At 39.4% G+C, this 12,762-nt stretch overlaps 1 protein-coding gene across 3 annotated transcripts in view; it reads left to right on the forward strand.

The window, feature by feature from the left end:
- The window catches only part of LOC306872635 (glycine receptor subunit beta-like), a 34,355-nt gene that overhangs the window by 947 nt on the left and 20,646 nt on the right, over nucleotides 1-12,762 (forward strand). For all 3 annotated transcript variants that reach the window (XR_013784425.1, XR_013784426.1, XM_079421285.1), the window contains exons 2-5: nucleotides 2,750-2,878; nucleotides 3,997-4,103; nucleotides 9,721-9,788; nucleotides 9,966-10,192. Coding sequence is in view for 1 of the 3 variants with exons in the window: in XM_079421285.1 (XP_079277411.1) it covers nucleotides 2,750-2,878; nucleotides 3,997-4,103; nucleotides 9,721-9,788; nucleotides 9,966-10,192 (531 nt within the window). In the remaining 2 variants the exon portion in view is untranslated. The remainder of the gene's footprint in view (nucleotides 1-2,749; nucleotides 2,879-3,996; nucleotides 4,104-9,720; nucleotides 9,789-9,965; nucleotides 10,193-12,762) is intronic.

Here is a 12,762-nt window from a genome sequence, read left to right on the forward strand (position 1 = left end):
ACTACTATGTAGTTACATTACTTTTCTTTCACGCCCCACATAAATCTTCCCCATAAAATGTTACTAACAATATTTTTCTGCCACATCAGTTATTACAAACACTCTGGTGATAATTAGTAACGTTTAAGTAAAAGTGTTGTATTAATCTCATTGTCACGTGTAGGTTGAAGCTAATTGTAGCTATAATTTCTCTGTTATACCCATATACGATTATATTCCATGATGCATTTTATCAGAAGAAATCATATAAGTTCATAAGAAAATGTTTCATTCATTCCCTAAAATGATTTTATACAATTTATATCAGGGATGTGGGTGGGTAATGCCAGAGTAAAGTAATGCCGCTGCTTCCATAATACCAGTGTTCAGAACATATTTTCTCCTGACAAAATCAATGTAATGGCAATATTTCCAGCCACTGAATGTAAGCTTTTTCATATTCCATGTGCCTGTGCAAATTGTGAAAATTATGAAAATAAATCTAGGAATTATTGGATTGTTGGTAGTTGAAATCAGTAGTTGATTCAAATCAGTAGTTGTTGGACTTCAAATCAGGGTTGAGGCATTGAAAGTAACTAGCTGTTTTATGGATAGTAACTGAAATATTATTACTGAAATCTTATTAGCAATTAGTTAGTCTACTATTTATTGCAAAAAGTAATTTTATTACTGTAACTAGTTACTACTAATTACTTCCTGCCCAACACTGCCTGTACGTATATTACAAGCATGTAGCTCAAGACTAATTCATACATTGGGATAATCTATCTATCTATCTATCTATCTATCTATCTATCTATCTATCTATCTATCTATCTATCTATCTATCTATCTATCTATCTATCTATCTATCTATCTATCAATCAAGCTATCAAGCTATCAAGCTGAAAAGCATATAATGGGTAATTGAATGTGTCATTGTGACAATCAAGACCATAAAAACTATGACAACCTGCCCCTAGGTGAACGTGTGTTCAGTGAACTGTTTCTGTGTTCCTGGGAAATCACAGTCGAAATGTTCAATAGCTCAACAACTAGCCTTGGTCTCCTACATGAAAATAAGTGACTATATTTGTGGGAGAAATATAATACAATGCAAGCCATACGTTTCCCTAGTACTTTAAAAAAAAAAGCTTTCTGAGAAATTTTGTCTTGTCCTCCACTTTCTCTTCAACCCAGCTATGCTGTTATATTTCCATCTTTAAAGTAAAGTAAAGTCGTGACGTATTGTCAAGTATGGTGACCCATACTCGAAATTGGTGCTCTGCGTTTAACCCATCCAAGTGCACACACACAGCAGTGAGTAGTGAACAAATGCACACAAACACACACACACCGTGAACACACACCCGGAGCAGTGGGCAGCCATGCTGCGGCGCCCGGGGAGCAATTGGGGGTTCGGTGCCTTGCTCAAGGGCACCTCAGTCGTGGTATTGAGGGTGGAGAGAGCGCTGGACATTCACTCCCCCCACCTACAATCCCTGCCGGCCGGGGACTCGAACCCGCAACCTTTCGATTACGAGTCCGACTCTCTAACCAAGGCCACATGTTTAAAAACATGCATTGATCTTTTGTACATCACACATAACTGGTGATATCATTCTATGTCTGTTAAGCATTAACTTGTTCAAATGAAATAAATGAAGGAAGAGTGAGTGAGTTTGGTTGGTGAGTTTGATAATTACATCACTTGCTCACTAATCGATAATCTGCAGTGAATGGGTGCCATAAGAATGAGAGTCCAAACGTTTGATAAAAACATCACAATAATCCATAAGTAAACCAAATGACTATTAATTAACATCTCATAAGGAGAAAAGCTGCATGTTTGTAGAATACTACAAACCATAATACTGCTGCCCTTTTCCAATGAAAAATGTCATATTGATGTAAGGGGGTTGGATTTTGTTTAGTGAAGTGACATACTGCCAAGTATGGTGACCAATACTCGGAATTCGTGCTCTGCATTTAACCCATCCAAAGTGCACACACACAGCAGGGAACACACACCGTGAACACACACACACCGTGAACACACACCCGGAGCAGTGGGCAGCCATTTATGCTGCAGCGCCCAGGGAGCAGTTGGGGGTTCGGTGCCTTGCTCAAGGGCACCTCAGTCGTGGTATTGAGGGTGGAGAGAGTGCTGGACATTCACTACCCCCACCTACAATCCCTGCCGACCCGAGACTCGAACCCGCAACCTTTGGATTATGAGTCCGACTCTCTAACCATTAGGACTTCCCCATATTTTATTTCACTAGAGGAAGCATTACTATGGATTATGGACTCATATTTTGGCCAGAAGCGACAAGTTAAAATGCACTAATAATGGATGGATTAGTTTCTCACAGACACACAGCTTTTCGCTTTAAAACATGATAATTGATGACCTGGAGTCATATTGTGATGTTTTTATCAGCTGTTTGGACTCATTCTGACGGCACCCATTCACTGCAGAGGATCCATTAGTGAACAAGTGATGTAATGCTAAACTTTTTCAAATCTGTTCCAAAGAAGAAACAAATTAATCTACATCTTGAATAGCCTTAGGGTGAGTACATTTCCAGCTCATTTTCATTATTGGGTGAACAAACAAACAAGCAAATAAATAAATATCTTCAGATTCCTTTATTCCAGATTTGACCTAATGTTTTATGTTTTGGTGACATTCATGTAATAGTTCAATTAATGTCACCGTTACATTCAAAAGTATTTTTGCTGACTGATGTGTCTGTGTGAGTTGCAGGTGTGCAGTCATGGTTCCCAAAGGGCTGATCTTGTTGTTGCTGTTGGTACAATTCTCTGCAGAGAGCACTGCCAAAGAAGGAGGCAAACCCAAGAAGGGGAAAAAGGGCAAGCAAGTCATCTGTCCCTCGTAAGTCTCCCAGGCAGTTACACACATGTGTGTGCTGATTCCATTATCATTTAAGGTTGCCAAGGATGCATGGATGTCAGTCATGAAGAACTACAGTGCTGTTAAGCAGAGTGAATGTCTGGCGATAAATTTTGGAGCCTGCCAGACTGGATGGTTCTGTTAGCAGTGGTCCAGGACCAGCTGTGTCCTTGTCAACACTCTCTGTTGCATACTAACAGATCCAGTTAAACTGGCCTTAGGCCATAGACAGGGACAGTGGTCCAAATCTATATAAGCATGAATAAGTGTCTGTGCTTTTTACTGTGTTTTCTGATAACAGACATTATTCCATATAGGGCTGGGTGGTATATCGATTTTGTACGATATATCAATATATATTTTTATAAGTGATACGGTATGAGGCAATACTGTTTATATTGATATAGGCATACAGTAGTTTGATATGAGCGCATCTGAAAAATATCTAGCGGATAAAGTGCATAATCCAATTTGTTTTAAACATGTGACAAGCTTTATATGAAGGGCTTTAAAAAAACAAAAAACTTGTAAGTAGTATAGTTTATAGTTTCGTATAGTTTAAAGCGGCTCTGACTGACAGAAAGGCTGTGTGTGCAGCGACACTGCTCGTGCTGTTTAATGTCTGAGATGTGCCGTTTTCCTAAATGCATAACTTACATTTCACAGGTATATTCTCTATCTGTAAATGTTAGAAAGCCATGGAAATGTTTCCATTTTGCTGTCAGAAGTATGCATTGTTTTGTTGGACAACATTAGGCAGGATATTAAATATAATATATATTTAATATAATATTTAATTATTTAATGTATATATAATATGTAAAATACAGATTTTTTTAATCCATATACAAAAGCATATAAAATACAGAGATTTATACCTTATACCGCAAATCAGCCAAAAAATCCAGAGATATGAATTTTTGCTCATATCACCCAGTCCTAATTCCAGAAGAAGGATGTGTTGAATAGTTCTTGAATCTGAGAAGGCTTTGACTCTTTGCCAGGGCAAGTTATGTCCTAGTATGTCTTTGATAAGTGATGTACTGCCAGTATAGTGTGTGTGTGTGTGTGTGTGTGTGTGTCTGTTTTGACATTGCCAGTCAGTTATCAGCAGAGGACTTGGACAGAGTCCCAGCCAACTCAACCAGCAACATACTGAACCGCTTGTTGATGACCTATGATTCACGAATACGACCAAACTTCAAAGGTACTGAAATTTCAGTATATTACCTTGATATACTTTCTTTTTTTACAAAAATGTTTTATTTAATTTTCCTTGCTAAATAACCCCTGCTATAGTGGTTGGATAACCAAAATGATTTACTTAAAAATACACAAAATATTAAACACATTTATGGCCAAAAAAATATAATCAGAATCAGAATGAGATTTATTGCCAGGTATGTTTACACATACGAGTAATTTGTTTTAGTGACAGAAGCTCCACAGTGCAACAGAATGACAGTGACAAGACAAGACACAGATAATAAAAAGAATAATAAACAAATAGACAAAATAGACAATGCACAAAATACAGTGAGGGAATTTTTTTTTTTTTGATCCCCTGCTGATTTTGTACATTTGCCCACTGAAATAAATGATCAGTCTATTATTTTAATGGTAGGTTTATTTGAACAGTGAGAGACAGAAAAACATGGTGGCAAAATCCTTGTTGGCAATCACAGAGGTCAGACATTTCTTGTAGATGGCCACCAGGTTTGTACACATCTCGGGAGGGATTTTGTCCCACTCCTCTTTGCAGATCCTCTCCAAGTCATTAAGATTCCGAGGCTGACATTTGGCAACTCGAACCTTCAGCTCCCTCCACAGATTTTCTATGGGATTAAGGTCTGGAGACTGGCCAGGCCACTCCAGGACCTTAATGTGCTTCTTCTTGAGCCACTCCTTTGTTGCCTTGGTTGTGTGTTTTGGGTCATTGTCATGCTGGAATACCCATCCACGACACATTTTCAATGCCTTGGCCCTGACTGTAAATGGCTCCATCCATCGTCCCTTTGATGCCGTGCAGTTGTCCTGTTCCCCTAAGCAGAAAAACACCCCCAAAGCATAACGTTTCCACCTCCATGTTTGATGGTGGGGATGGGGTTCTTGGGGTCATAGGCAGCATTCCTCCACCTTCAAACACTGCGAGTTGAGTTGATGCCAAAGAGCTCGATTTTGGTCTCATCTGACCACAACACTTTCACCCAGTTCTCCTCTGAATCACTGGCAAACTTCAGACGGGCCTGTACATGTGCTTTCTTGAGCAGAGGGACCTTGCGGGCACTGCAGGATTTCAGTCCTTCACGGTGTAGTGTGTTACCAATTGTTTTCTTGGTGACTATGGTCCCAGCTGCCTTGAGATCATTGACAAGATCCTCCCGTGTAGTTCTGGGCTGATTCCTCACCGTTCTCATGATCATTGAAACTCCACGAGGTGAGATCTTGCATGGAGCCCCAGTCCGAGGGAGACTGACAGTTATTTTGTGTTTCTTCCATTTGCGAATAATCGCACCAACTGTTCTCACCTTCTCACCAAGCTGCTTGGCGATGGTCTTGTAGGCCAATCCAACCTAGCGTAGGTCTACAATCTTTTACCTGACATCCTTGGACATCTCTTTGCTCTTGGCCATGGTGGAGAGTAAACTCCTAAACTCAGCTCATTTGCTCTTTGCTCATGGCCATGGTGGAGAGTAAACTCCTAAACTCAGCTCCTTACCTGTATAAAATACACCTGGGAGCCAGAAATCTTGCTAATTGATAGGGGATCAAATACTTATTTGACTCATTAAAATGCAAATCAATTTATAGCTTTTTTGAAATGTGTTTTTTACCTCACTGTATATATTTAAACATTTAACATAGCTTGATTAAAAAATATTTATTATTAATGTTAATGAATTGAACCTTGTAAAGTGCTACCAAAATATGTTATGTTATGTTACATGTTATTTTAATAAATTTAGGCATTACCAGGAATCTTCTCTATATCGTTAGTTTCAATGGACTCCAAACGGTTGAAGGTCAAAATGACAGTTTCAGTGCAGCTTCAAAGTCCTATAAACGATACCAGACGCTGAATAAGGGTCTTATCTAGCAAAACGATTAGTCATTTAAAAAAATTAAACAAAAATGTATATGCTTTATAAACACAAATGCTCGCCTGTTCTGCGATGCGCGTTCGTGACGTCACGTACGTTGAAAAGGTCATGCTTGACGTAGGCTCCATCTCATATTCTCCATATTCAAAATTGTCCAACATCGTCGTTTTACCTTGTAAACTCGTTGAGTTGTAACTCCCTTTTTTTGTAAAGCGTTTGACTTAGTATTTGCACGTTCAACTTGTAAACAGTGGCTGTGTTCGAAATGCCATACTATCATACTACTCTTACTATTTCTGCAGCATGCAGTATGTATGCTGCTCATAGTATGCACATTTGCTGTATGCATGAAATACCCGGATGACCTACTATATTTGCCAGAATCTGCTAAATATAACTCAAGTATACTGAAATCAGTACATAAGCTGTATTCTTAATGGCATACTATCATACAACTCCTACTATACTGCAGTATGCTGTGTGAATACTGTGAATAGTATGTGAATTTTCTGTATGCATGGAATGCCCGGATTACTTGCTACATTTGCTGAAATTTGATGTATGCATCTGAAGACGCTGCGTGGGGTACTGTTTCCCAGAATGCAATGCGCTCCATGTGACCTTTCATCTTCAAACGCGTAAGTGAACTGGAGGCGGGGAATAATAATTATAAATGTTACACTTGTATATGCACGTTTATACATATACATGTAATCTACAAACTATCCCTGTGCATTTAAAAACAATATCATTTGTAGTAGGACATAAATTGTACTTTAATCTCTACGGCACTTTTCCGATCAAGTCAAATGACGTTATCTTTAGCTCTATAGCGCTTTATACATTGTTTCAAAGATATTACATAATACTATTCATATTGCAGTAATATAATATATAAATAAATTATATATATAACTAGAATTAATATTTCAATTAAGCAAACAGAATTAAATTCAGATGCAAACAGCTCTAAAAAAGAAATGGAGTGTATTTACTCTAAGGACAAATAGACAATTTGTTGTCAGAGGCTATTTACATTAACTCCGCCCACCAATGCCTTCCTGTGATAAACAGCTCTGCAGAAGACACGTGTGTTTCTGTAGAATCAGTGGCGGAGAGAGTAAAAGATACGAGCTGCTGTTGATACGAGCGATCCGAGTTCGATTTCGGCTTTTGTCAAACTCGTGCAACTCCTTTTCCCATCACATACCAGATCAGAAAGGCATTTATTTTCAATAAAAAATTAAGTAAATATTTGAAAAGTGAAGATTAAACACCTCATTAATAATACAGTGTGCTTAGCTGTTAGAAGGTTTTTGTCCCAATAAAGTGGCGTTCATCAAATAAAATCTATGATAATTTACACTAAAATGTTGTTGTCTAATATGTTATTGCATACTTTTTTATAATGTACTACAGTATAAATATCTGCCACCTAACTACTATTTACACACCTGTTGCTAAAGAAAATGCTGCTATTTTATTGTAAACATAATTTATCATTATTTGCACTTAGTGTAATTAGATTATATCACTTTTTCCACTTAGTGTAACTGCCAAAAATATTGTTCAGTTAAAGACAGCTCATTCAGTTCAGGCTATAGCCTATGTAAAGTTATTCAATTATGAAATGAGTTCAATTGGCCAATATTGTTTACTAGTATGAAGCCTTAATAACAAGCCTTTGTAAAAAGACTAGTTAGCACATTTGTTTGTAAGGTAACAACCTTCACAGCTGTGCTGAATTAATGTTTGTGTTTGTCATGTGACAATTAAGCATACTACTCTGAAACATTTGTTGCTTATTGTATACTGTTTCACACACTATTCTTTAAAAAATAGTAGCCAGTATACACTGTGTACTGGGCAGTAAGCAGTATGCAGTAAGCAAGTATGCCATTTCGAACACAGCCACTCACTCCGTACTTTCGCCTACGTCAAGCGTGACCTTTTCAATGTCATTACGTCATGACCGCGCATCGCAGAACAGGCGAGCATTTGTGTTTATAAAGCATATACATTTTTATTTATTTGTTTTAAATGACTGATCGCTTCGCTAGATAAGACCCTTATTCATCGTCTGGTATCGTTTATAGCCCTTTGAAGCTGCACTGAAACTGTCATTTTGACCTTCAACCGTTTGGAGTCCATTGAAACTAACGATATGGAGACGATTCCTGGAATGTTTTCATCAAAAACCTTAATTTCTTTTCGACTGAAGAAAGAAATGCATAAACATCTTGCATGACATGGGGGTGAGTAAATTATCAGGAAATTTTCATTTGAAAGTGAACTAATCCTTTAATTAACTTCTATGAACTAAATTAAATCAACATTTGGTGTGACTAACGTTATCCTTTGCGTTTAAAGCAGCTTTTGTCCTAGGTGCACTAGCACTGATAAAAATTATTTTGTGTTGAAGTAAATACTACAGAAAAAAAAATGTAATTTCTACATTAAATAATTTAGTTCAGGCAAAAATAAAAAAATAGTAAATTCAATATTAGTACTCAATTTAAGCTTGTAGAATTTAAAGTTTGAACTTATAAGTATATTTTACTTGGAATTGTTTATTTTTACAAAAATTATTTAAGCAAATATCAACATCGTGATCCCATTATTCCCATCATGCACTTGGGATTAATAAGGTTTTTTTTGTTGTTGCTATTTTCGAGATGTATTTACACGTAAGTAACTTGCTGTTTTGTGACATCTGGAGTTCAATACCCATACATGCTCAAACACTATTCACTGATTGTCACAGTCACTGTGTATCATGTCCCAAGTATTCAGGTCTCTGTGTTCATTCAGTTAATAACTATATTCAGTCAACATATTACTTTAAAATGAATAATGAGCTGTGTACTTGCTTATGTACGTGATTGTAACCTAACCACATGCTTTATAGGCTTTTTTTTTCAATGCTATGTTGTTTGAGTAAATATTACAAATTGTGACTGAGTGAAATGTACTTGAGTATTGCAAGGTAAACTTAAAATAATTAAGTGGAAATTACTCCTCAAACTCTGCCTGGCCATGTTACCTTTACTCATTTCCTTTGCTAATTTTACGTAGCTTAAGTAAGATTTTACTTAATTCCATGTTTAAATTTTACTTAAAAAATATGTGTGCAAAACCTTGCAAAATAAAAATTAAGTACATTTAAATTTGATATCCTGTAAATAAGATTAAATAGATTTTAATATCAATTATTTACATTTAAATATATCAATATTTATATGCATACTTTAGTGAAGCATTTTAGTATTCGTGTCATACCCTGATTATCAAACCTCTCAGACCTCTAGCAAGTTCATAAGACAGCTATAAAATTATAAAAAGTCACAAATAACATAATGGATGACCTCATTAGAATGATAATTTAATCACAGTGTCAGAGGATGGCAGAGTGTGTATTGTACAGAGTAATTGGAAATTCTCTTCCATGGTGCTGCTGAGGATCACAAGACCCTGTGGAATTACAATATGTCATTCTGAACCCAGTGGAATAAAAATATGTCAGAACGAAACTCCATTAGATCAATGGGCATCTGCTACGGTCCCAAGTTCTCACATCCAACAGAGCACAAAATATGCTCACATTTGAGAGTATTTATTTAGCACTTTGGTGAATCTGGGAATAGCACACATCTTTTATCCTACACACGTGGCTGATGTCCATCATTATATTCCTCTGAAAGGCATGCTATCATTTGTTTGCAGGTATCCCAGTGGAGGATAAGGTGAACATCTTCATCAACAGCTTTGGGTCAATCCAGGAGACCACAATGGTTTGTAAAAAAAAATTAGTATGTGTGTACAATGTACTATCCATTTATTCTGTTTTTACATATCTTTTCTTTGCATATTTTTTTTTGTTTAGTATTAGTCATTTATTCACACAGTCTTGTTAAATGTTGTATTTAATACTATGTTGTACCAAGACAAGTTGTATGTTTCATTTCCAGGATTACCGTATTAATATATTCCTGCGCCAGCGCTGGAATGACCCACGGCTACGGTTGCCAGCTGATTTTAAGTCGGATGCATTGACCGTTGATCCAAAAATGTTCCAGTGCCTGTGGAAACCAGATCTGTTTTTCGCCAATGAAAAAAATGCAAATTTTCACGACGTTACACAGGAAAACATACTCCTATTCATTTTCCGCAATGGAGACGTCCTCATCAGCATGAGGTAATCCATGGTCATATATTTCGCAGTTTTGTTAAAAAAATACAAATAAATAACAGTGTTAGTAAAAGCATTAAAAGAAAGAACTTTTCGCATGGTAGTAAAATTTACTGCATTGCTCTGTAGTGCAAATATGCAAACATACAAATATATGCATTAAACTGTATATGGACATAAAATTATTTTGCTGTTTTGGTTAATAAGCCCCAAGAGACCTGCGTTATTACATATAGGGGTTGTTCATATTCTGGATGTTCTAGATAATAATGCGTAATTGTCAGTCCTGTGTATTGTTTTCCCCTCCTCTCGTGTCTCTATTTGGCCTTCCTCGTTCCTGTGATCAGTAGTTAATTAGTCCCTAGCCCTGTTTAATTTCTCCGCACCTGTTTCTGTTCTTCCTCTGTGATTTCCTTGTGTCCTTAAGCCCTGTATTTCCCTGCCCCTGTGTCCGGTATTATCGTCACCTCGACTCGTCATCTCCATGTCTCCTGTGATCCCAGTGTTATCTATAAAGTTCTGAAGTCTGTGAAGTTCCTCGCCTCCGCGTTTCCCTGCTCCAGAGTGGGCTCTGACAGAATTCCGGACCTAAAACTGTAAGCGGCGTTCCACGTTTTTTGTTGTTCCAGTTTTTCCTCCGCGGCATGGACGCCCCCTCCCGCTTCGCCGCCCTAATCCGTCAGGATTCCTCTTTCTATGAGTTCGCGGAGGGTTTCCACAAGATCGCCGCAGCGACGGCGTGGGATGATGAAACGCTTAACAAGCTGTTCTGGCTCGGGGCCAATTACCACCGTCCCCTGGACCTCCCAGACACTACCGGCCTGAGTTGGAGAGAGGGGATCTACCGGTGTCTGGGAAGCGTCGGCCCGAGCCAGCTCGTCGTCGCCTGCGGCTCTCCCGAGCCCGCTGCCGTTCGCGGCTCTCCCGAGCCCTCTGCAATCCGCGCTTCCAGAGCGCCCCCACGAATCCGCGCTTCCAGAGCGCCCCCGCGAATCCGCGCCCCAAGTGTCTGCGCTTCAAGAGTGCCCTCCAGTGCCGGCTCCTCGCACGTGCCCTCCAGTGTCTCCGCCGGTTCCGTCCAGCTCCGCGCTGCAAGAGCACCCCACAGAGTCCGCGCTGCAAGAGCACTCCACAGAGTCCGCGCTGCAGGAGCGCCCCACAAAGTCCGCTCCTCAGTGGCTCCCATTGGGGAACTTCCCCAAGAAAATGTGTGTTTTTTTTGGGGGGGGTTATAGGGTCATGGCCTGTGTGGCCGGGCCGAGGGCCAAGGCCACAGAACCCAAAAAAATAAGGCCGTGGCCCCCCGAGTCCCCTGACCCGCCATGGCCTCCCGAGTCCCCTGTCCCGCCATGGCCTCCCGAGTCCCCTGTCTCGCCATGGCCTCCTGAGTCCCCTGTCTCGCCATGCCCTCCCTAGTCCCCTGACCAGCCATGCCCTTCCGAGTCCCCTGACCAGCATTGCCCTCCCGAGTCCCCTGACCAGCCATGCCCTCCCGAGTCCCCTGACCCACCATGGCCTCCTGTGCCTCCCGTTCCGCCATGGCTCCCAGAACGGGCCCCCGCTCTGGAGGCAGGTAGCCCTGCCCCTTGATCCTTGGAGGCCTCCAGAGCGCCCACCCCCCTCCCCACTAGATGGAATAGGGCGTGAGGACACGCCTTCCGGAGGGGGGTGTTATGTCAGTCTTGTGTCTTGTTTTCCCCTCCTCTCGTGTTTCTATTTGAACTTCCTCGTTCCTGTGATCAGTAGTTAATTAGTCCCTAGCCCTGTTTAATTTCTCCGCACCTGTTTCTGTTCTTCCTCTGTGATTTCCTTGTGTTCTTAAGCCCTGTGTTTCCCTGCCCCTGTGTCCGGTATTATCGTCACCTCGACTCGTCATCTCCATGTCTCCTGTGATCCCAGTGTTATCAATAAAGTTCTGAAGTTTATGAAGTTCCTCGCCTCCGCGTTTCCCTGCTCCAGAGTGGGCTCTGACAGTAATGCAGTTTATTGTTTCAATAATACAGTGGCAATATGATAATAAAAACACCAATGTTCAGTGTATAGTTTTCCCTAAATTATTTGCTGTTAATAATACTAATCCGAATAATCAATTTATCCACCATGTAATCTAGTTCATGAGGCTATTTACAGTAGCCAAGCAACATAGTAATTCTTCAGCATTAAACCATCATATTAAAATGATTTCGGAAGAATCATGTGACACTGAAGATTGGAGTAATGGCTGCTGAATAGTTAAGCTTTGCTATCATAGGAGTGAATTACATTTTAAAATATATTAAAATAGAAAACAGTTATGTTAATTTGCAATTATATTTCGCAGTATTTCTTTTTTTTACTGTATTTTTAATCAAACAAAGGCAGCAGTGGTCAGTATAAGAGAGTTTAACATTAAGAAGTATTACCGGCCCTACACTTTTGAATGGTAGTGTAGATGAATGGCATTGCTGCATGTGCATGCTGATTAAATTTTAAAGTAAGCCAGGCTTCCCAAGCAGTCTTAAAGTAGGCACCATCCTTAGAATTTTTTATCTGATCTCTTTGTGATGTTTCAGAAAGATTAGATTTTTGTATCAAAG

Source organism: Barbus barbus (genome assembly GCF_936440315.1).
Source record: "Barbus barbus genome assembly, chromosome: 7".
Lineage (NCBI taxonomy): Eukaryota > Metazoa > Chordata > Actinopteri > Cypriniformes > Cyprinidae > Barbus > Barbus barbus.